Raw genomic sequence first — 24,710 nt, forward strand, 5'->3', positions numbered from 1 at the left:
ATTGGTGATTGGTGATCAGGGACGGGTGTTGTTTGGAAAGTTATCATAGTGCTTGGTACATAGTCAGCACTTAATACATGTTTATTGACTGACTGATCAGACTGATGAGTGGAAGCAAGGTAGGAAGGGGACATGTAGATTGATACACCCTTTTCTAGGACTGTTCACTTTATTGCTTTGATTCTTGTTCAGAACTGGAAGGGGGTAATGATAGGGGAAGACAGCTAGGTGGTGAAGTGGATAGAATGCTGTCCTGGAGTCAGGGAGATTCATCTTCCTGAGGTCAAATCTGACTTCAGATACTTACTAGCTGTGTGACCCTGGGCAAGTCATTTAACCCTGTTTGCCTTTGTTCCTCATCTATAAAATGAGTGGGAGAAAGAAATGGCAAATCACTCCAGTATCTTTGCTAAGAAAACCCCAAATGAGGTCATGAAGAGTTGGACATGACTGAAATGATCAAAGAACAAAACAATAGGGGAACAGAGTAAAACATGGCTGGCTCCCTTCTGAAATAGTTGATTCAAGAGAATTTCATCAGTTCAAATACTGAGGTCTGGAGCTCTCAAAACAACAACAGAAAATTAAGCCCTCAGGGAACGGTCTTTGGTCTTGGTGTGCAGGGCAGTTGGTGAAAAGATGGCCAAGGGGTATGTTACAGAGAGGTCATGAAGAATGAGGACTGAGAACTAGTCACTGGATTTGGCAATTGAGAAATGATTGGCAGTTTGGAGAGAGCAATTTTAGGTGAATGATGAGGTCAGAGACTGGGCTGCAAAGTGCTGAAAAGGGGAAGAGGAGAAGCAGCATCAATGAGCTTTTTTTTTCTAGGAGTTTGACCAGGAAAGGGAGGAAAGATATTGGACAGTCTCTTGAGGAAGTTAGGGTCAAATAGGGCAGGAGGAATGAGTCAATAGATAGGGAGAGAGAGAGATGGAATAATTACAGAAATATTATACCAGAGGTAATAAGAGAAGATGGGATCAAGTGTCCATGTGGAAGTGTTGGTCTTGGCAAGGAGAAGGGCTGTCTTTTTCTGAAGGGGATCTTTATCTGGAACAAGAGGTTATGAGCTATAGAGTAGGGGAGGTCCAAAGAATTTAACTTGCTGATGTCAACTGGAAGGGTTCATTGGAACTGTAAGATCATAGATCTGAAGTTGGAAGGCACCTCAGGTGCCATTGAGTCCAACCCACTCTTAACAGATGAGAAAACAAGCCCAAAAAAGTTAAGAGGTTTGTTCAAGGTCACATCAGAGGTGAGATTTGAATCCACATCCCTTGACTCCAAAGCCAGTGGTCTTTCCACCAGACCTTACTATCTCCTTAGCCTAGTCTTGTTCAGCATTTTAAAATCATCGATTTAGATGGAGGGCAAAGGCATGTTTTTGTCAGATTTCCAGCTGGAACACGAACATAGTGGATGACAATGAGGATTCAAAAGGTGGTGAAAGCAATGAGCTAAATCAGGAGGGGAAAACTGAACAAAGAAATGTCAAATCCTACACTGAAGTCTTAGAAAAACAAGTCAGTGTCTAAATATAGAATGGGGAGCCCTGGCTTGGTAGTGAGAATAGTTCCACTTGTTAGCAAGGGGCATCCAGGGTCACATAGATGGACAGCTGACTTAAGAGCCAAGAAGATTTGGGTTCAAGTGCCTCTGGCATACACTGGCTATGTGACCCTGGGAGAGTGGCTGTGTCTGGGTGCGCCATGCTACTCTCTCAAGTCTATAAGCTGTAGAGAAGTACATGGCTTGCATTAGTAGAGGGAGTTTCCTCACCTGGGAGTTCCCTATACCAATGAAATCACAGGTGCAATACCTCTCCCCAATGATATATGCCTCTAATTTTTTTTAAGATTTTCAAAACACCTGTTTACTCTCAACATCTCTGAAGCATCAGTATTTTGGTCCCCATTTAAAAGTTGAGCAAATTGAGGCATGGAAGTTGTCTCACAACTAGGAAGGGTCAGAGTCAGGTTTTGAATTCAGGTCTCCTGACTCTAAGTCTAGCTCTTTCCCACTCTTCCCTCAAGCTGTTGACGCTGACCACAAGTTCAGTAGGGGTCAAGGGACCATGTCCTGGTGACCAAAAGGAATGAAGGCAATCTCTGGAGGGGACAGACACTATAGCTGAGACATTTGTCTAGTTCTAGGAGCCAGATTTTGTGAGGGTGACCCAAAGAGGGCTCTTGAATGAGGGGTCTTGAAACCATGGCACATGAAGAATGGTTGGAGGAACTGGGAATGCTTATAGCTTAAAGAAAGGACTTCGGGGCAGTGTGGCAAGAGATTATGTAGAATTATGGAATGTAAGAGCTAGGGGAGACCATTAGAGACAATCTGGTCCCGCCCTCCCCTCTCATTTTACAGATAAGGAAACTGCTGTAAAAATGACTTGTCCATGGTCACACAGTGTTCCGATTTGCAACTAGAACCCAGGTCTCTTGCCTCCTAAATCTGCCTCTCAGAGGGCACACAGGTTATAATTTCAGAGGGCAGAGCTAGGACCAGGAAGGCAGATTCTGCTCTAAAGGGGGAAAACTCACTGGATCAATCCAACAGTTGAACAGGCGAGTGAATCTTCATCATTGCAAGTGTTCAGATAGAGGTTGGATGAACCCTTTTCGGAGGAGGGGATTCCTGTTTTTGGATGGAGAGGGAGAGGGGGCACTTCAAGACCTAAAGTCCCCTATGCGTGAAAGGAGATGTGACTATGAATGACAGAGAATGTGTTTAATTGGAAAAATCCATCTGTCCCCAGAGCCGCTCAGGCAAAAAGCCGAAGCGCTCCTTGATTAGAAAAGGGTCTGAGCGATGCCATTAAGAAATGCCTTCGATCTCAAGTCCAGCTTTGCCCTTGTCCTCCCACGTTGCTCATTATCCTTTCCTCACCAAGCATTGGCACAGTCTCGGTGCCGTCTCAGGCATTAACTCGGGGCTTTGGTCAGAGGAGAGCGTCTTCCATCTGCCATGCATTGATAGCGAAAGCAGGCACTGTGGGCTGTTATTGACTGGCTCTCTCGCTCAGGATCACCGCCGCGATGCTCATGGCTGGGGCGATGCACGGCTCCAGGCAGCTCAGCCGCGTCCACCTTTTGCTTCGGTCTGATGCACACATCGGTATAATAATAGCTTTAGAGTCTGCCCATCGCCACAATCCTATTTGGCATTATGCTTATTTTATAGATGGAGGAGCTGAGGGTGGGGAGATTCAGTGATTTGTGTGAGATGCGGGGTGAGAGGGGGCCCACACAGCTGGTAAACGTCTGGGGTGGGATTCGAACCTCCATCTTCCTGACTCCCAAATCTGACCACCTCTGGTACCTTCTCTCAGATTACTTTCCATCTACTCTTGTATGCACCTCGTTATATATGTATTATCTCCCTCATTAGAATGTGAGTTCCTTGGGGGCAGCAACGAAGGTATTTTTTTTTCCCCTTTCTTTGTATCTCCAGAACTTACCATAGTGACTGGCACATAGGTGCTTAATAAATGCTTCTTGACTGACTGATTTTCTACTCTGTCACTCTGTCTTCAATGGCATATGTTGTCCTGCTGGAGAGCATGATCCTGACAGTCTGTGGGTAATTTTTGTTTTTACCTGACTTGGCCTCAGTCTCTTTTGAGATATGACCCCTAACGAAGAAATTATTCAGTAGGTGAAAAGCTCCGGATGCTTTTTTGCGGTTGGTGCTTTTTGTGGGTTGAGAGCGATCAGGCAGAAAAGTATTATTGAGAGCCATAAAATGTTAAAGCTACAAGAAATATTTGGTGTCTAGAGTATCAAAGGATTTAGAACTTAGACTGATTTTTTTTTTCCATATCTAAAACACCCATTTTACAGAAGTAAAAACAGAGGCCCAGGGACATGAGCGACTTGAACAACACAAGACAACAGAATGCAATACCACACAGTGAGCTTAGTGGCAGAACTGAGACTTAAATCTCTGACAGTCTTTCAGGGTTTCCCCATGCTTTAGGGGTCCACCGCTTGGGTGCTACAACCCTATCACATTAGGAAGCCTGACCGAAGCATAGGGTGCTGGCTGTTCAAGGTGAGAGGATGGGCTCATATGTCAGAGTCCTATCATCTTCAAGAGAATGGAGCTCTGCTGACACCTTGTTTGAAGTTATACAATGGCTGGGGTTGGGAGAACCTCCTCCTTACCAAGCCCCAGGCAAGTGTTTGAATCCCTAGGTGTTTATTAAACACCTGCCAGATGTTCTTCTAGCTGCTGAGGAAACAAAGACAAACAAGAAACAGTCCCTGCCCTCAGTGGGCTTCTACTCCCTCTGGGGAAAATATCCATCTCCTCATAAAAGGAGGACAGGAGAGAAAGGCAGGTAGAGTGGGAATCATATCTTCAATATATGTGTGAAATTTATTTTTTAGTTAATTTTTTCAATGAACAGACATTTATTCTTTCTCCTTCACATCAACTTCCCTCCCTAAAACCTTGTAATAAATATGCATAATTAAACAAAGCAAGTCCCTGTCTCCTCCATATATAGTCCCTCATCTCTCATGTTCACAGGATTTAGAGTTGGTCTAGAGACCTAGTCTGACCCTATCATTTTACAGATGAGGAAAGTGAGGCCTAAGAGAGGTCAAGTGATGTGTCCCAAATCACCCAAGTGGTAGCAGGATCAAGATTTGAATTTAGGTCTTTAGACTCTAAATTGAATGCTCTTCCCATTAAAATGACTGCTCTATATGCTTTCCTGCCAAGTGATCAATCATTTCAGCCCATATTAGAAAACCCATATTTATGGTAAAATGCTAAGGGAGGAGATGCTGGGAGAGTCCCAGGGGTCAGGAAGGAAAAAACACATACTCCATAGCTGTTCCACAATCAGAGTTTATTTTTCACCTAATAGTAAACTGTTTACATTGGCTAAAATACTGTACTGACATTTTGCAAAGTTCTACAGTTTAAATCTAGAGGCTTGAGGCTCCTAAGGGAAGAAGAGTAATACTATCCACCAGGACTACCCAAAAGGCAGAGAACAGCTAGTTAGCAGCCTAAAGGGCCAGTGACCCTTCTTTAGTCTTAGATACCAAAGGGGAAAATAGCACACCAATAAATAAGTCAATGGATCTGTTAGGGAGCTGAGGCTGGGAGGGCAGCCTGAGAAATCACACCAAGGCTGAGTGATCATGCATGGTTTTCGAAGTGAAGGAAATGAATCATGGGCATTGAGGGGAGGTGGAAGCCTGGGCAGAAAGCAGGAGAGCAGGGACATGGATGGGTTATGGGCTGTGGGAAGCTGGGAAGCGATGGGACCTCATGGGGCTGATTGGGATGTAGCTGTTTTGTAACTGGGCCAATGGTGGGTGCTCAGAGGAGCGGCTGCCAAGAGGTGCACTGTCAGGGGGAGGATTGTGCTTCTTGCTTGATCTAGAAAGATCTTGGTTGATTCTGCCTCCTTCAAGGCCCTAAACTTTAGCTGGCCTTAAAGGAAACAGCCTCAAATGCTCTGACAGTTACAGAGGGAGAGGGGAGCCCCAAGGCTACAGTTTAATGATGGGGACTGGGGAGAGGAGGAGGAGGAGGGATTATTTTCCTTCACTTCAAACAACAAGAAATTACATTCCTGTTTAGAAGTGTATTGAAAAGACAGCACTTATAACAAGGTTCTTAGAAAAGACACGCAGTTCTTTATAATGAGTGGCCAAGTTCCTGGCCTGACATTCTGAGTCCTTTAGGAGGGCGGCATCAGTCTTGATTCAGTGTGCACCAAGCAGCTACAAAGGGAATGAAAAGGTGAGAAAGCATGACATTTGAGTGGTGGTAACCCTCTTGCTTGCTGCCCCTAGGGAAAAGTGAAAGGTTTGAAAACATTTATAACTGGAAGGGATCTTTGGAGGGCATCTCGCCCCACTCCCAAAGGACCTTCCATTGCCCAGGATCGTGTCTGAGAATCTTAACATTAGAGTCCCTCCTTTGCATGAAGGCATCATCCCCAAAAGACCCCTTTTAAAATACTCATCTGTCTGCTGAGAAGGGAGGCACGTTTGTCACAAATTGATGGTGATGCTCCCATCCCACATACAAAGCCAGTATCACTTGGCCCAAGGCAGGAGCAGAGATACAGGCTTTGAAAAGGGCCTCACTGATCCATGGCTCTGATTTTTTAAAAGGATTTTCTACAAATTCAGAAATCTGAGTGCTTTAGGTCAGGAAGGCTCAGAGGTCAAATCAATCCCTTTCTGCAAAGATTCCTTGCTTTTTCTTGGTCTTTGACTCAATGTGTTCTAGTGATGTATTTTTTTTTTGACATTTTTCTCATCTATACTGCTAAGCTCTAGTCTGTGTGTGGAAGACCACAGCTATGTTAATGATGTTTTGTCCAAGCCGTGTTCTCCCCTTCCAAAGCCCCCTCCCCAAGTCCACATGTCCTCTTGGCACCATTTCAGTCCTTCAGGGACCTTGGTATTCCCTGTGGCCCAAACCCTTACCTGGCACTGGGATGCTGGAGACAGCTTCAGGCTGGGTCAGTGTATCCACCTTCACATGCCGGAAGGCTTTGCAGACAGGGCTTTGCAAGTGCCTGAAACCCAAGTAGAGATTGGGGGAGGGGAAAGAGGGGAAGAGGGGAGGAAGGATGTAGTTTAGGTCTTTTAAAAAAATATCCTTTGTATGGATCCAAGGATCCATGAGTCTCAAATAACACTTCCAGGAAGGGCCTGAAAATCCAAGGGTCACCTATGGCTAGCCCTACCTCTGGCTTTCTGTGTGGCCTGAGAAAAATAACTTGGAATTAAAATCGCTGAATATTAGGGCTAGAAGGAACTCCAAATATCCCTCTTATTTTACAGGCATAGGAACTAAGAACTAAGACTTAGAGAGTGAAAAAGTTTACCCAAGGCCATACAGCTTATTAGGGTCAAAACCCCAAACTCCTGATTCCCAATCCTAAGCCTATGTTGCCTGTCTCTCAGTCTTTCTCTCCCTTTGTCCCACCCTCCCTGTCTCCCCTCCCCCTTTCCTTCCCTATTTCTATTTCTCCCTCCCTCCCTCTCTGTCTCTCTCCCCATCTCTGGTTATCTCTCAGCTAGAGCATTCCTTCCAGCTCCATGGGAGGACCTAGGTCTGTGGTCCTTTTTTCCATCCCATTTCTCAGAGTCCCCTGACCACTTCAGCCCCAGCCAGACCCTTCAGCTGTTGCACTGCATTTGGGTGGATAGCCTGATCTGCTCATTTGTCATTTATGGTGGGTCTTTTTATCTGGGTTCCTCTGGTTTCCTCAATCAGAATTGAGGGCAGAGACAGCAGTTCTTATGCATGGCACCTGGCTATTGTTGTTTAATCATTTCCCATTCTTTGGGACCCCATTTGGGTTTTTTTTTTTGGCAAAGATTCTGGACTGGTTTGCCATTTTCTTCTCTAGCTCATTTTATAGGTGAGGAAACTGAGGCAGAGTGAAGTGACTTGCCCAGGGTCACACAGCTAGTAAGTATCTGAGGCTGGATTTGAACTCATGAAGACTTCCTGATTCCAAGCTCAGTCCTCTAATGGCGCCATGTAACTTGCCCCACTAATGCTCAGCAAATATTCATTTAAAGGGCTCTACTTCTCTTTGCTGGCTTTTAAATACTTAGTGCCCTGACCCACATTACCCAAATTACAATGTGCAGTCAGTCATTCAGGTCACATGGGAATAGACAGTGCAGATGGAAAAGGAGGACTGAATAAGTCAGTGGGGCTGGATTGCATTCAAGAATGTACATGGTCCCTCCCAGTGACCCCCAGCTTCTCCCCCATGGTGTTCTTCTGCTGAGGCTGTATGTCTGTGGATCTTGCTTGGAAGACCCAACCCCCCAAGGCTGTACATGGGTAGATGTGAAGGAGCCACCCTTTGGGAGAAATGGTATCAGCTGTGTCTGCCTGGAAGAGTGGGGCTGCCAGAGGGTGAAAGAGAGGGATGCTGGGGAGCAGCCCAAAGGCTGTGCTGGTGTTTGTGAGCCCTCCACCCAACACTCTTGGGGGAACCTCCATGAAGGGTTGTCTGGACTACAATCTGGTAGGATGAAGACATGAATCAGCCTCTGCATCAGGGTGGAGAGTGCCTACCCTCATAACACAGGTCCACTGTAGAATCTCAATTTCCATCCTCTGTCTTAAGAACCCTAATATTAATTTCATTTAATTTATTCCTAATTTTAATATTTAATGTTTATATTAATTATATAGTCCTCCTCTTTACAAATCTCTCTAGAAACCTTCTATCACTGTGAGGCAGCCTGGTGTAGGGTACAGTGGGGGGAGGGGAACTGAATATTTAGTCAAAAAACCCGAGTTCAAATCCTGGGCTCTGCTATTTACTCAGGGTTGTTTCCCTCTCTGGGTCTCAGTTTCCCTATCTCTAAAATGGAAGAGTTAGATCTTGTCACTGGTACTTTCTGTGTGACACTGGAAAAGTCATTTCATCTAGACCGATTTCCTCATTTGTAAAATGATGGGGTTGGACTCAGTGGCCTTTGAGCACTAAATCCTAGGATCCCAAGCTCTGTGAGGCATTGGAGGTTGGGTGGATGGGGTTTAAGAATGTGATGCCTCCCCTCCCCCCACATGGATGCTTCAGTTGCCCATTGATTAGCCTTTGATTGTCCCTGACCTCCCTCTTTATGGCTGGACCATGGGGCCTCAGGTGTGGCTTCTGGTGCAGGGTTATATACCAGGCTCATGTCTGACTTCATCACCCCATTGGCAGTTTGCAAAGATACTGGAGTGGTTTGACATATCCTTCTCCAGCTCATTTTATAGATGAGAAAACTGAAGCAAATATTGTGAAGTGACTTACCCAGGGTCACACAGCTAGGAAGTGTCTGAGGCTGGATTTGAACTCAGGTCTTCCTGACTCCAGGCCTAGCATTCCATCCATTGCCCTGCCTGGCTGCCCTATATACCAGGACTAGGCTTCAGCATTTTGCTCTCCCAGGAAGTGGAGGGGCTGTGCCTCAAGAGTCCATCTGTGATTCCTGAAGGGGAAGAAGTCCTTTCCCCTATGACCCTCTACAGAGTGGGAGAGGTCTCAGCAAAGCCTTGTAGAGCCAAGAAGGCAGCCCTCAGGCTGAAACCACCAAATCCCCCAGCAGTGGTCACCAAGCAGCCTTAGAGATCATCTCACCCAGGGGACCCTGAACTTGTTAGATTATATTGTTATGTTATATCATATCATATTATATTAATATAATGTTATATTGCTGTATTATAACATGTTATATTAATATATTATTCTATCACTGTTTTTCAATTTTATTGGTTTCCTTTGTAATCCATTTATTTTACTTTATGCATTTAGAAACATGACTCTGAGAGGGGGTCCTCAGGCTTTCCCAGACTGCCAAAGGGGTCCAAGACACACACACACACACACACAGGCACACACACAGGCACACACGCACACACAGACTGGTTAAGAAGTCCTATTCTAGCCTAAGCCCTTCGTTATACAGGTAAGGAAACTGAGATCTAGAGGGGGAAGTGACTGGTGGTTAGTAATCAGCACTGTCAGGATTAGCACTCAGACCTTTGGACTCCTGAGCCCAGTGTTCTTTCTCTGACCCTGAGTCAGGTAGGGAGCAGGTCCTGCCCAGATTCCTGTTCCTCTCCCTTTTCTGGCTGATCTTTCCCTGGGCACAAAGTCAGATCTCTGAGCCCCACATCCCACCTTGGACCTTGCTCTGGACAGTTTTGCCCATCTCTCTGCAGCGCCTATGGCCCCTGGAGGTTCTGAATTGTCGGGGTCACTTAGAAAACGCCTGTATGTGTGAGACCCCTGGAGACTTAAAAACCTGAGTCTACTTGTGCTTCTGCAGCAGCACGGTGCACTTTTCAATGTCTTTATCTCATTCTATCATCTCACTCAAGTTAATAGAAGATAGGAATTTGGTCCCAGGGTCAAGTGGAAAAATTTTCATCAACAGGGATACTTAACTCAGGCCCCGCACCCATCCAGGCTCTCATTTTATCTTATCTCAGCCACACACATTTCAAAGGGAGTCCATTGCTGGGCTCAGAATTTGGCTTCCTGGTGTACCCATATCTGATACCCAGGTATCCACTCGACCATTCCGGAGAAAGCTATTTTGGCTCAGACATGAGGAGGGCAGGTGATGTCATTTCAGGGAACCCAAGTTCTCTGAAGCTTGGGAGAATATTAGAACCACCTTCCAGCTCTGCAGGGCCCTAAGGACTGTCTCTGGCTTTCCTCATTTGGGACTCACCTGTTTGCTGCCCCTTCTGCAAAGGAGGGTGATAGAGCCCTCCATCCAAAGTGATGTCTGTAGATAAACCTCACAGAGGCAGTGTTATAAAGAAAATTTTGTAAAATGAGAAGGGGGCAGAATTGAAAAGCAGAAAATTGCAGAAGGGCATAAATGAAGAGGGGGGTCTGGCTGGAGGGAAAGCAGCTGGAGAAACTGGTTAGGCTGGAGAAAAGAAGACAGAGGGGAGGGAGATGAGAGCTACCTTCCAATACTTGGAGAGGTGTCAGGTCAAGAGAATTGGCCCTGAAAGGCCGAACCAAGAGCAGGGAAGGAAGCTGGAGAGAATTAGAGAATGTAAGGGGAAATCTCTGAAATGTTAGAGCCAGCCCCAAGCTGACTCGGGGTGGGTGGGGTGAGAGGGGCTCCCCTTCATGGGAGGTCTTCAGACAGGTTGTTAGGAATGTTGAAGGGGAGGGATTCTTGTTCAGGAGCAACTCTGAGATCCATGATTCTGTGAGAGAAGGGAAAACAACTGGAGATTGATTATTGTATTGATGGGAATCTGAGTTCCTAAACATGGCCCCAGCCGGGAAGAAAGGGACCCTCTTGTCTCAAGGCCTCATATTACAAATGAGGAACCTGAACCCCAGGGAGGACAATATGCATATTGTGTAAACATGTTGAGACGTTGGAACAAGCCCTTTGGCTTAACTAAGATGAAGCTGGATTGACTGGGGACAAGATTTGCTTGTATGGGGGATAGCCAATGGTACCAAGCATTTAGCTTAGAGAAGACCTGGGTCTCTCATCTGGGAAATGGGAAAACAGCAGCACCTGCTTCCTCAGCCAGGATCAGGTGAGAGGATAGGTGTAAAGCAAACCTTCCAGCCCTAGAGAAATGATTGGCATCATTCATCCTACGACCCATTAAAATATGTGGGGAAAGTGAGAGGGGGAAGAAGGTGAGAAGCTTGTTTTTTTTTTTAAATAAGCAGAACCACTAGCTCTCTATTGACAGTAGTAATAATGAGATGCATTCAGACCTGGTTCTGCTATTAGCTCTGTAACCCAGGGTAAGTCTCCACTATTCTAAGCTTGAAAAATGGAGATAATACTTTCTCGATGATAATAATAATAGTGCTTTAAGGTTTGCAAAACACTTTACAAATATTCTCTCATTTTATTCTCATTATTATCTTCATTTTGTGAGAAAACTGAGGCAGAAGAGGTTAGGTGATTCACCCAGGGTCACACAGCTAGTCAGTAAAGAAGGCAGGATTCAAACTCAGGTCTTCCTGACTCCAGAGGCTCTATTCACTAAATCTTCTAACTACCCAAAGCCTGGAAGGACTGACAGTAAGGAAAGCACTTTGTAAGTCTTAAAGTGTGAAGGAAATGTGATTGCTATTAAGGATAAAGACCAGATCTGTGATTTCATTAGTATAGGGGACTTCTGGGCAAGGAAATTCTCTTTACTGCTGCAGGTCAGCGCCTTTTCTACAATTCAGAGTCTTAGGGAGTTGCTTGGGGCAGTGAGAAGTTAAGTAACTTGATCAGAATCACACAGCCAAAGAGGTAGGATTTGAACCCACATCTTCCTGAGGCCCAGGGCCAGCTCTCTATCCACCAGGTCTGAATGCATCTCATTATTATTCTTGCCAGCAGAGAGCTAGTGTCTCTGTCCATTTAAAAAAACAAAACAACAAACTTCTCACCTTCTTCCCCCTCTCACTTTCCTGACTTATTTTATGGGTTGTAGGATGAATCAATGCCTAGCATTTCTGTAGGACTAGAAGTGTTTTACATGTATCCTCTCACTTGGTCCTTACTGGGGAAGCAGATGCTTTTATTTCCCCATTTCGCAGATAAGAGAGGGGCTGAGAGAGGATTAGGACTTGTCCAGGGTCATCCAGCTAAGGAAATGCTTGAGGCAGGTTTTGAACTCCAGTCTTCCTGACTTCAAGCCCAGTACTTCTAGCGGCCTGAAGGAAGATAAAAGATTTGGGGGTGGGGCAGTATCTTCAGTATCTTTCCATTCCTCCCAGGAGCCTTCACTGATTCCACTGGAAAGACTGACATTCTTTAGATACCATCAATTCCTGGTTTCTAGGAAGTCACCAATGGAGAAGGAGCAGTGTCAGGTCCTTCAGGCCCCTGACTCTATCATCCCTGTGGGGCAAGGCTGTACTCAGGTAACTACTCACCTTTCTCAACAGGACAGGACATTTGGGCTCCCAGCAACTGATTCTCAAGCCTCAAGCCTCAAGCTTAGGCACTCTAAGGAACAGAAATCTCTCTTCTCCCTGGAGCAGTGTTTCCACTGTGGAGTCACTGGTGCACTGTGTGCTGGTGGTCAGATTGGTCTTAAGTAGCTTCCAGGAAGGAAGGAAGGAAGGAAGGAAGGAAGGAAGGAAGGAAGGAAGGAAGGAAGGAAGGAAGGAAGGAGCCACAGTACTCCATAAAGGCAGCAGAATCAGCTGTGTAACAACTCATCAAGGGAGGCTAGAGATTTGTTTCCTGCTTTGGAAAGTGTTGCTGAGCCGGCTCTCTGGCATCCTGAGTCATCAAGGTAAAATCCTGGAAATTGACTTGGTCCTACCTCTTCCACTCCTCGCCAGTCTCCCAGAACTCATAGACAACGAAGGTGAAGCCATCAGAGAGTCTCACGGCAGTGATGCTGGAAGGACAGAGAAGGAAAAAGAGTAGAGTGGGGGGGGGGCAACCAGAGAAACAATGGAACTGGGATTAGAAGAGCTGGGTTCAAATCCTGGCTATCCTACTTGCAACCCATGTTACCTTGGGCAAGCCACTTTCCCTTATCTGAGCCTCAATTTCCTTCTCTGTTCAATGATCATGTTGAACTAGATCAAGCATTCTTAATCTGGGGTCTGTAAACTTTTAAAAAATATTTGATAATTATATTTAAACATAATTGGTTTCCTTTATAATCCTATGCATTTTATTTTATGCAGTTAAAAGTATTCTGAGAAGGGGTCCCTAGGCTTCACTACACTACTGCCCCAGGGGTCCATGACACAAAAAATGATTAAGACCCTCTGTACTAGATAATTGATAAGGGTCTTTTGAATCGTAAGAAACATCCATGGTTGGGGGGAGAAAGAGAGAGACAGAGACAGAGAGTCAGAGAGAGAGACAGAGACACAGAGACAGAGAGAGACAGAGAAACAGAGAGAGACAGAGACAGAGAGACACAGAAAGACACAGAGAGAGTGCATTATAGCATATAACCACTATAAACTCCAGAAACATGGAGGGTTCTGAGACCTTAAATATTTCTTAGTCATAGGAAGGAAGGGAGGGAGAGAGGGAGGAAGAAAGAGGGAAAGAAGGGAGGGAGGGATAAAGGAAGGAAAGAAAGAATAGAGAGAAGGAAGATGAAGGGGCGGGAGGGTGGGACAAAGGAAGGAAAAGAATGGAGGAAAGAAGGAAAGGAAAAGGGACAGGATGGAAGGGACGGAGAGAGGAAAGAAACAAGAACTTAATAAGCACCTGCTACGTACCAGGCCCTGTGACTTAAGTGCTTTACAAATATTATACAGTCCTCACAACAACCCTGGGAAGTAGCTGCTCTTATGTTCTTCATTTTACAGTTGAGGACACTAAGCCAGACAGCCAGTAAGTCACTTGCCCAGGATCACATAGCTCTTTGTGACAGGCCTTTGATAGGTATTTGTAAAATGAATCAGTGGAGGCAATGGAGATGGCAGAAACGCTAGGCCTATATGGTGCGGTATAATGGGAGTACCACCTCCCCACCAAACCAAACCAAACCAAACCAAACCAAACCAAACCAAACCAACGCATCTCCTCTCAAACATTAGTCTGAGGCATTCGCTGTCAGAGTCACTAATGGGTAAGACAAAGGCAGAATAGGTACTCAGTGAGCATCTAGTCTAACTCACAGGGGTACAAGAAGTCATCCCAGCCTCTGCTAGAAGCCCTCCAATGAGGAGGAGCTGGTCTCCCCAGTCAGTGAGTGCCTTTCACTTGGTGATAGCTCTAGTCATTAGGAAGTCTTTCCCTAGGGGCTGTCTCAAGTCTCCTTCTCTGCCACTTGCCTCATTCTCCTGGTTCTGCTCTCTGGAGTTAATCAGAACAAGACTAATCCCTCTTCTCTATTACAGCCCTTCACATTCTTGAAGAGAGATATCCCATACATCCTAAGTCATTTCTTCTCCAGGCAAAACATACCCACTTCTTTCAATAAATTTTACAGCCCATTCTCCCTCCTGACTCTCCTCTGGATGATCTGCAATTCAATGAATGACTTTCCTAAAATGTATTACTCAGAGCCGAACACATGATCTAACCAAGGCAAATTGGACTACCATTGTCTTTATTTTGCACATTGCTTCTGCTAATTCAGACTCAGACTGTATTAGCCTTTTTTGGGGGGGGAGGGCAATAAATCCAACTACTGACTTACACTGAACTGGCAATCAACTAAAACCTTCATACCTTTTTTTCAGATGAACTTTTATTTGGCCATACTTCTTCTATTTTGTACATGGGAAACTGATTTTTTGAACCTGAGTGCAAGATTTACATTTGCCTCTATTAAGTATCATCTCATTAAATTTAGTCCAAGGTTCAAACCTGTTGAAATTTTTTTGGATCCTGATTCTGCCATGCAAGGTCATCAAATCTGTTTTCTTCTGGAAGCATTATCTCCTGAGGTTCCCTGTGACAGTGTGTTGGTATCCCCAGAGGTCTCCCGAGCCCTCTTCCATTGGTATACCAGGGATTAGCTTATGTGATAAGGTCAATGACCCCCTGATATGATTATGATGATGGTTTTTTTCATTTAGTACATCAAGGTTTACCAAATGCTTTCCTTACAACCATCCTCTGAGATAGAAAGTAAAAATAGTACTATACCCACATGATAGATGATAAAACTAGGGCTCAAAAAGTAGTATCATAGGAAGCATTTGAAATCAGATATCAACTTCAAATCACTTTAGGATTTTCCCCACTGCATCATACTGGGAACTAGGAAAGACCAGTCATAAGTTATAGGATGGATAAGTTGTAGTGGGGAGGACGCATTGAGCCAGAGAAAAAGAATGGCATCAGGGCACTTGATGGAGGGTTGAACTGGGAAACACTGGAGTCAGAAGGTTAAGGTCATGGCTATGGGGTGGGGGGTTCATGGGGTTTTGGTAAGTGGGTACCCTTCAGTATTTCCTTATTCTAATTTCTGAGCCCCCACCCTGGTCTTCTGCCTTGGTAGTATAGTGGAATCAAGAAGACCTGAGTCCAAGTCTAGCCTCAGGTACTTATTAACTGTGTGACCCTGGGCAAGTTTCTTAACCTCTGCTTTACTTTTCCTAACTGTAAAATGGGGATAATAAAAGCAATTACCTCTCAGCGTTGTTGTGAGTATAAAATGAGATGATATCTGTGAAGCAATTAGCTCAGTTCTTGGCACTTAATGCTTAAGGTCTCTTCTGACCCCTCTAGAACCAGAAGACACCCACTCCTTCATGGTCATCCCATCAAGTCCTTTGGCAATAGCTAAGGAAGCAGGATTGGTGGGTTTCCTAGGACATACCAATCACTGTTTCCTCGGATCTCTGCATGTAGGTATGACCAGTAGGGAGTGAGGGGACCTGAGATTTCATGTCCCTACAGCTGAGGAGGGAGTGTTCCCTCCCTCCCAGTAAATCAAGTGGGACTTACTGAAAGCAGTGGCTGTCCTCGGCTGTGCTTCTCAGGTACTGCCTGAGGGAGCTCAGGAATTCCCCAAGGTGCTCCCGAGACACCACCATCTCTTGTCTCACCAACAGGAGGTACTGGGGGAAGAGAAAGGAGATGGGTAAGCTGCCACTGTGGGGAACACGGGTTCCAAACCATGATGATGCTTCTTGCTTTCTGAGTTACTTCAGAAAAATTATTTAACCTCTCTGGGCCTCAGTTTCCTCATCTGTAAAACGAGAGAGTTGGACTAACACAGGGGTTCTTTACCTTGTTTGTGGGATGGCCACCTTTGGCAGTCTGGTCAGGCCAAAGGACCCCTTCTCAGAATAATGCTTTATATGAATAACGTAAAATACATAGGATTACAAAAGGAAGCCAAATATATTAAAATGCAGTTATTGAAATATTAAAAAAAACCAAGTTCATGGACTTCAGGTTAAGAACCCCTGCATTAGATGCTCTCTCAGTTTTCTTCTAGCTCTAAACCCCTCCCTCAGTATGATGTTTGCCCCATTCTACACAGGCTCTGTGATGATACTTCTCCCCAGCTGCAGGTGTGAAGAGAGTCCTTTCTGATTTTGTCCGGGGCAACCCAGTCCTTGAGTGCGCTGCCATTTTGTACCTCGGGGTCTCTTGTCTCTATTTATTGGACCAAGCAACAAATTTCAGTCTTCTAACAACCACTGATGTTGGTTTTATAAGGTCCTCACTTCAGAGAAGCTGAGAATTCCCATCAGCAGTGGGCTGATAGCAGATAGACAGAGAACCTGGTGGGGGATGGGTACTCACAGTGCAAGCCGTGCTATTTCCATCTGAGAGACGCTGATGCAGATCAAACCACAGGGTCTGGAATCAATAAAACAGAAGTCAGTTCAATAAACACTTATTAAACATGCAGTGGGTGCAAATTCCAGCATGGGAGGCTGCTGCAGGAGATTCAGAATTTAAATAAGACCCAATCTCTGCTCAGTGAAGGCTTACAAAGCACTTTGTACACTTTACCTCTGTGAGGCTGATGCTGCCTCTCCCTTGGAGACCCCGAGGAGTGAAATGCCTTGCCTTGCCATACAGTAGTAAGAAGCAGAGCTGGGATTTGAACCCAGATACTTTTTTTTTTTTGGTTCTGCTTGCTATCTCAAAAGAGGTCTCAGAAGTTCAGTCCTACTTAGAGAGGTCTGTTGGGCCATCTGGGCCTTCCCACCAATGGCTCCAGAGTTAGACTGGGGACCAAGCTGAAGGGACTGATACCCAGTGGACTCGGGAAACCTTGGACCTTTAAGGATGATGCTGATGATATGATGCTTTCCCAGAAACCTCCATGCCCAAAGTGTCCATGTCACAGACGATGTGTTGCTAGAGGAGTCTAAAGCCAACCAGCCTGATCAACATTCTACTGTCCTGAAGGCTCTGCTATTTGGGAATGAGGGCCCCTGGTCAATGAATTAATCATCAAGCATTTATTCAAAGCCTATTGTGTGCCAGATACCATGCTATGTACTGAGGATACAGAGACAGAAATGAAGCCCCTCCTGCCTCAAGGGGCTTAACCCTGCCTCCAGTTTCCAGAACTTAGCAGACTCTAGGTCCTGGGATGGGTTACCCCAGGCTATTTCCAACAAATGAACTACTGGCACAATGTCTGCGTTTCCTGCCACCAGGCTCTGGCCTTGCTGTCCATGTGGAGCCCTTGGCCTTGGCCTGTCTCCCTCCTACGTGGTCAAAGGCCAGGGGTTCAGCCAAAGGAACAGATGTTCACCTTTGAGTTGGACACTCAGATTAAATCAGGAATCCAACTGATCTGGTCGTCCACCCCTGTTCATCAGAACAAAAGTGTGTGTGTGTGTGTGTGTGTGTGTGTGTGTGTATGTGCCAGGCCTGGAGGGAGATGGCCAGGAGCAGATGGTGTGTGTCATGTCCTTGTGGATAAACAGATCACAGAATGTCAGAGCTAAGGAAGGGCCCTTACAACAAAATGTCAGAGCTGGAAAGGTCCCCACAACAAAGACTGTCAGAACTGGAAGGATCCTTAAATTAGTGGCCATCTGAGCTGGAAGGATCCTTAGATCATAGCATGAGAGCTGAAAGGGCCCTTAGAATGTGAAATGTCAGAGCTGGAAGGTCCCTTTGAACAAAGAATGTGAAGAGAGTATTGGACCTTGGTTCAAATTCAGCATCAGACACTTACCAGCTGTGTGACCCTGAGCAAGTCACTTGATAAACTCTGTCTGCCTCAATTTCCTCAACTATAAAAGGGGGATAATGACAACATCTACTTCCCAAGGTTGTTTGTGAGGACCAAATGAGATGATATTTGTAAAGCACTTAAGGGCCTGGCACACAGTAGGTGCCTATTTCCTTCCTTCTAGCTAGAAATCTCCCACATTAGAACTGAGACAGTCCTTAGAACAGAGAATATCAGGGCAGGAGAGACCTGGGGGTATCTCATCCATCCCTGTCATTTTGTAGGGTAAAACTGTAAGGGCAAAATGGTTTCAAAGCTGCAGAGGAAGCAAGGGGTAGAGAACCCAGGCTTCTGGACTCATGGAGTCCAGAGCAAGCTTCAATTAATTTATAATTTCAAGTAAGTGTTTGGAAAGGGGCAGAAGAGAAAGGTGGGAATATTAAAATAATCATTACAACTACAATAATAACTCATGACAAACATAATTGACATTTCTCTACTGCCTTCCGCATATTCTCATTTAAATCCAGCCCAGCCTCTGCCATGGTCCCCTGGCCTCAGCTGCAGGTGGAGGTGGCCCATAGGGGGGAGATACTGCTCCTGGCTTTGGGACCCTTCAGTGTGGTCCTGTTGGGATGGACCCAGGTCTCCCCCTGGGGAATTCCCCTGAAGATCCAGATGAAGGTGAAGGTAGTAAGGGAGATAATCACATGATCTTCCTAAAGTCTCACTTTCAAAGGGCCACTCACTCATCCATTCAAAAACCAGCTCACAGGGTCCTTATCATCCTCTTGCTTTCTACTTTTTGCTTGTTTATTTGGTTTTTGCTGGATCTGGGCATTTTCTCCACTGTGCCTACCGACCTCCCTGGTTCCCTTTAATCCCTTTAAAATCCACCTCTTACTGGAAGCCTTTCCCAATCCCTTTTTTGCTTCAGTGCCTTCCCTCTGTTAATTATCTCCTATTTATCTGATCTCAAGGGCAGTTGGGTGGTACAGTGGATAGAGTACAGGGCATGGAGTCAGGAAGGCCTGAGTTCAAATCCGACCCCAAACACTTACTAGCTGTGTGACCCTGGGCAAGTCACTTCACCCTATGTGACTCAGTTTCCTCATCTGTAAAATGAGCTGGAGAAGGAAATGGCAAACTTCTCTATTATCTCTGCCAAGAAGACCCCAAATGGGGTCATGGAGATTTGGTCACAGCTGAACAACCACAAAATTGATACCATCCACAGCTTACTTTGTAAATATTTTTTTGCACGTTGTCTCCCCCACTAGACTGAAAGCTCCTTGAGGGCAGAGATTGTTTTTTTGCCTCCTTTTCATCCCCAGAGCTTAGTACAGTGCCTAGCACAGAGTAGGTCTTTAATAAATGTCCATTGACCCCGGGCAAGTCACTTAACCTTGCTTGCCTTGCCCCCCCAGAATGCTTATTGATCTGTGATTTTATTGGTGGGTGAAGGGATGTGTTTCTGTACCTTCTCCATAATTTGTAGTCTTACTGAATTACCAAGTGCACTAAGAGGGTGGCTTACCCAGGGTCACAAAGCCAAGAATATGTCAGTCAAGACTTGAACCCAGGTCTTCTCAACTCTGAGGCCAGCCTGCTATCCATTACATCGTGCTGCCCATCATAGCTCTGCATCCTTTGTAGGATAAAGAACAAACCCAGTATGGCATTCAAAGCCCTCCCAATCTGGTGTCCTACTTATCCAGCCTCAGCTTCCATTATTCCCCTACAAAAGCTTTCTACTCTGGCCAGACCAGTGTTCCCATTAGAAAATACCTCCCCCTGGATGCTTTGCTCACTGTATTCCTCGTACCTAAAGTGCCTCTCTCCCTTTCCTGCCCCACCCCCTTTTTTTACCTTTCCAGCGGTTATAGATCCTTCAAAGCCGAGCCCAAGTACCACCTCCTGTAGGAGAGCACAGCCAGGCCATAATGATTTCTCCTTCCTCCAAGGTCTCTGTATTTTAGAATATCTTCTCTCTGATTGCATGTCAGTCTTAGCTCTCTGTCTCTGTCTCTGTCTCTCTCCCTCCCCTTTCTCTCTGTGTCTCTCTCTCCCCTCCCCTTTGGCTCCCTCTCCCTCCATGTCCCCTTTTCCCTCTGTCTCTTTCTGTCTAGATCTGTATATTTTCCTTCTCTTTTCCTTCCTATACTCACGTTCCCTCCCTCCCTTCTCTCAAGCTGATCAGTGACAACCCTTTTGTCTGATGGTGGTAGGTTAGTAAAACTTATTAATGTCCCTTTCACCCAAACTGGTATTTTCCACTGCCACTGCTAAATTTGCCTCTCTTACCCCTCCAGAGCTCCCGTCAAAACGTGTGCCTTGCATTTGACTGTGATGGAGTACTGTTGTGTTGTGGGAAATGACAAGGGGGGTCGTTTCAAGAAAAACCTGGCAAGATCTCTAGGAACTGATGCAAAGTGAAGTGAGAAGAACCAGGAGATCATTGTGCACAGTAACAGCAACATGGTAATGATGATCAACTGTGAAAGACTAGGCTATCGTGATCAATACAATGATCCAAGGCAATTCCAAAGGACTCATGATGGAAAAAATGCTGTCGACCTCGAGAGAGAGAACTGATGAACTCTGAATGAAGACCGAAGTATAATTTTCTCACTTAATTTTTCTTGCTTTTTTGGACTATGGCTAATATGGAAATAAGTTTGGCATGATTTCACATGTATAATTGATATCCCATTGCTTGTCTTCTCAGGGGGTGGGAGGGAGGGAGAGGATTTGGAACTCAAAATTTAAAAAGGATGGCATGAATAATCATTTTTCAAAATTTATGAATGGATGCAAAGAAAAAGGAAAAAGATATGTGTGCCTTGAATGAAGTGCTAGATTATTTCAGTAGAAGAAATGCTGAATTTGGAGTCAGGGGACAAGGTTCAAGTCCTGACTCCATTATTGAGGATCCCAAAGCACACGAACCCCACTGCTCTGTCTTTATCTCTAACACATCCAAACAATGAGTTGGACAGGGCAACAGATGGGTCGTTACTTGTCCTTGGTGTGCCTCAGTTTCCTCACCTGAAAAATGGAGGGGCTGGATTACAGGATCTCTAAATTCTGCAGCCATGGGCATCCACTGCCTGGGATTGAATTACCCTTCTATGCAGACAGGCAAACTCTACCTAACTCTGTTAATCAGTTCTGTGAAAACACAATGTGAGGCAAAATCACATTATTGGTATACTTAACCCTGTAAGAGCAATACCATAAATTAGGAGAGAGTGATTTGGAGTGGCCAAAATTCAGACTATAAAAGACCAAATTAGATCTTTCAATGACCTAATACAATTTAATCTTTATAACACTAATACAATCTGAGAAGCTGAGGGAAGGCTGAAGCTAGTGCCCTGTCCTTGACGCCGTCTTCTGTCTTCCCTTTCCCACTTTTCCTCCTGGACATAACCCCCCAAGCCCTGACGTTGTCTTCATAATCCTTCCCCCTTCCTCTCTCCATTGCTGCTACAAACTGGACTCTTCTTCCCTCAGAGAACAGCGTATCTTTCTTTAGGGAACTGCCAGACTGTAAGAGATCATAAAATGGCGGACCTGAAGCCCAAGAAATTGTGACTTGATCAAGATCACAGTGAGTGCCTGCTCAGTGGCAAACCCAAGCCCTCTGACTATGTCCACTGGTCCTTCCATTACATCTCTGATGCCTCTCCATGACAACTAGGGACGAATTGTGTTCTAGCCCCATAATGTAAGGGACAGGGAAAGGAAAGAAGGAACAGGATAGATGTCCATGGCTATGAGGGGCTGTGCCAGGCAGGAAGCAGGGGTGAGGGCTGAATGGTAGCTCTGTGATCTCAGGGGGCACTGGGGCAGTTGCTCCTCTGGCCAGAGCCATCTCTAAGGCTCTACTTTTGGGAGTCTGGTTTGAAGAAACTGGGAGGCATGTAGGCATTTAGGAGTGGGCAGAACTCAAAGCCTTGTCAAGAAAATCTGGATTCAAACTGAATATAATGCTTCAGGGGAAAAAATGGATATTTAACGAAATAGAGAACTTTCAAGCATTCTTAATTCAAAGACCAGAGTTGAATAAAAAATTTGATCTACAAATACAAGACTCAAGGAAAACATAAAAAAAGTAGAAAAAGAAACAAGAAAGAGAAAACAAGAGATTCAATAGTTAAACTGCATTTCTATATAGCAAGATGACATTTGTAACTCTGAAGAACTTTATTACTATGAGGAGTGTATTAGATTAGTATATTAGGAGTATATATAGGCAGAGGATGTGGATAGAAGGTGATTTTGATGGGATTAAAACCTCCTAAAAAAAAAACAAAATAAAGGGGTAAGAAAGAAGATTGCACTGGGAGAAAGAGGTGGAATAGAGTGAATTATCTCACATAAAAGAGGCAGGAAAGAGCTATTACAATGGAGGGGAGGAAGGAGTGGGGTGGGCAAAGCTTTGCACTCTAATCAGTAGTGGCTCAAAGGAGAATAATACACACACTCAGTAGGATACATGCAATCTGTCTGATGCTATAAGGAAGTAAAAAGGGACTGGGATAATAGAAGAAAGGGTGGGTTGGGGGAGGCGATGATCAGAAGAAATCTGAATTCGAATCCTGCCTTGGACACTTACTAGGCACATAACTGTGGTCAAGGCACTTAATCTTTGCCTCAGTTTCCTCATCTGCAAATGGAGATAATAATAGCACCTATACCCTAGGGTTATTGTAAGGATATAAGACACTATACAAGGTGATGTTAGTGATGGTAGCGATGGGGATGTTAGGTCAGAGGTTGGACCTGTGGGGAGCACTGGCCAGTGTGTAAGGAAGGAGCAGGAGGGGGGCGGGTCCAGCTGCTGCCCCAGCCAGTCACAGGCGAGCCTGACAGCCAGGCCCGCCTTCCCCCCTCCCCCCATGAGGTGGGGGTGGGGGGCACTAGACAAAGCAAACAAATCAGAGATAATGAGGAAGCTCAGCCTGTGAGCCTGTCATCTCTGAAGAGCCCTGGTTGTTAGGACGACCAGCGTTCTAATAATAGACTCCAAGAGCCTCCCTCCTGAGCTGCCCCAAGTTGTTATGACAACCTGGGCTCTCTGGTCCTGCTGAGCACCTCCTGCCAGGGCCAGGGCTGTGTGGGGGGCCTGGGATGTGGGGCCAGGGCTGAGGGGCCAGGGCTGAGGGGCCAGGCTGTGTGGGGCCTGGGATGTGGGGCCAGGGCTGAGGGGCCAGGGCTGTGGGGCCAGGCTGTGTGGGGCCTGAGATGCCAGGCCAGGGCTGTGGGAGGCCAGGGCTGCGGGCCCAGGGCTATGGGGTCAGGGATGCTGGGCCAGGGCTGCAAGGCCAGGGCTGTGTGGGGCCTGAGATGCTGGGCCAGGGCTGTGCGAGGCCAGGGCTGTGAGGCCAGGGATACCAGGCTTGGGATGTGGAGCTGGCTCTGGCTCTGGTTTCCTCTAACTGACTCAAAGCTGCCCTGGACCCACCCATGCAGCAGCTGGCCTTTCACAGTCCCACCATTTAAAGACTCCACCAGGCTTCCCAGCCTTCACATCACACCACCCTCCACATCTGGCTCCACAAATGGCTGGTGGGACATTCGAGGTCTGTAAGCTATAGACCTATCCCTGGTTGAAAGGGCCGGGTGCAGTGCATACAAAGTCAGGAAGAGCTGAGTTCAAATCCTGCCTTGCTGTGTGACCCTGAACAAGTCACTTTAACCTCCATTTGTCTCAGTAAAATGTGTTGGATTTGATGACCTCAAAATCATTTAACCCTATTTGCCTCAGTTTCCTCATCTGGAAAACGAGCTGGAAAAGTCCCAGTATCTTTGCTGAGAAAATCCCAAATGGGGTCACAAAGAGTTGGACGAAGCTGAAAAATGCCTGAACTGAAAAGTCCACTCTCACTCTAAACCAGTGATTTCCCAGGCACCTTACTCTGCTCAGTGGCTCCAAGAGACACTCTTCAGGACTCAAGGCCCAGCTCTCCCCCTCCCACCAAAAAGCAATCACGGTATGTGCTTACTGAAGGTCCAGGCTGGCCCTCTTAATCAATCATTACTCACAATAGAACGTCAATAACTCAGCAGCTCCCATGGTTGCACCTAGAAATTCAGACCAGGGCTTTCTCCCTGGCTCTTGGCTGACACGGCCCAGAGAAATAAGTCCTGGACAAGGATTTAGGAGATCTGGGTCTGTTGCTAATTCCCCTTCTGGTCTTGGACACATGTACCTCTCCTCTCTGGGTCTCCATTTCCTCTTCTGTAAAGTGAAGGAATTGGGTTAAATGACCCCTAGATGTCGCCTCCAATTCTAAATCTGATTCTCAGTTATTTTGCCTCGACTTTAGTATTCCCCATCAGCAAAATGGGAATAATAACATTTGTACTACTTGCATCAGATGGTCTTTGCAAGGAAAGTATTTTGTAAATTATAAAGTGCCACAGGCACCGGCCCCAGAGTCAGGAGGACCCGAGTTCGGTTCCAGCCTCAGACACTTAACACCCACACAAAAAAACTAACCTTAGGCAAGTTACTTAACCCCAATTGTCCTCCAAGAGGCAAAAAAAAAAAGAAATTAATTACATGTCCTATTCAATCCAAT

At 45.7% G+C, this 24,710-nt stretch overlaps 1 protein-coding gene across 1 annotated transcript in view; it reads right to left on the minus strand.

Annotated features, from left to right (window-relative positions):
- Positions 1 to 4,847: 4,847 nt before the first annotated feature.
- The window catches only part of NECAB2 (N-terminal EF-hand calcium binding protein 2), a 54,104-nt gene continuing 34,241 nt past the window's right edge, over positions 4,848 to 24,710 (minus strand). Inside the window, exons 9-13 of the mRNA XM_069085661.1 lie at positions 16,728 to 16,784; positions 15,921 to 16,033; positions 12,817 to 12,894; positions 6,465 to 6,556; positions 4,848 to 5,750 (exon numbers count right to left, since the gene is read on the minus strand). Of these exons, the coding sequence (XP_068941762.1) occupies positions 5,722 to 5,750; positions 6,465 to 6,556; positions 12,817 to 12,894; positions 15,921 to 16,033; positions 16,728 to 16,784 (369 nt within the window). The 3' untranslated portion in view covers positions 4,848 to 5,721. The remainder of the gene's footprint in view (positions 5,751 to 6,464; positions 6,557 to 12,816; positions 12,895 to 15,920; positions 16,034 to 16,727; positions 16,785 to 24,710) is intronic.

Source organism: Petaurus breviceps, unplaced genomic scaffold (assembly GCF_028583685.1).
Source record: "Petaurus breviceps papuanus isolate PSGF00001 unplaced genomic scaffold, PetGlider_PUasm1.0 176, whole genome shotgun sequence".
NCBI classification, from domain to species: Eukaryota; Metazoa; Chordata; class Mammalia; order Diprotodontia; family Petauridae; genus Petaurus; species Petaurus breviceps.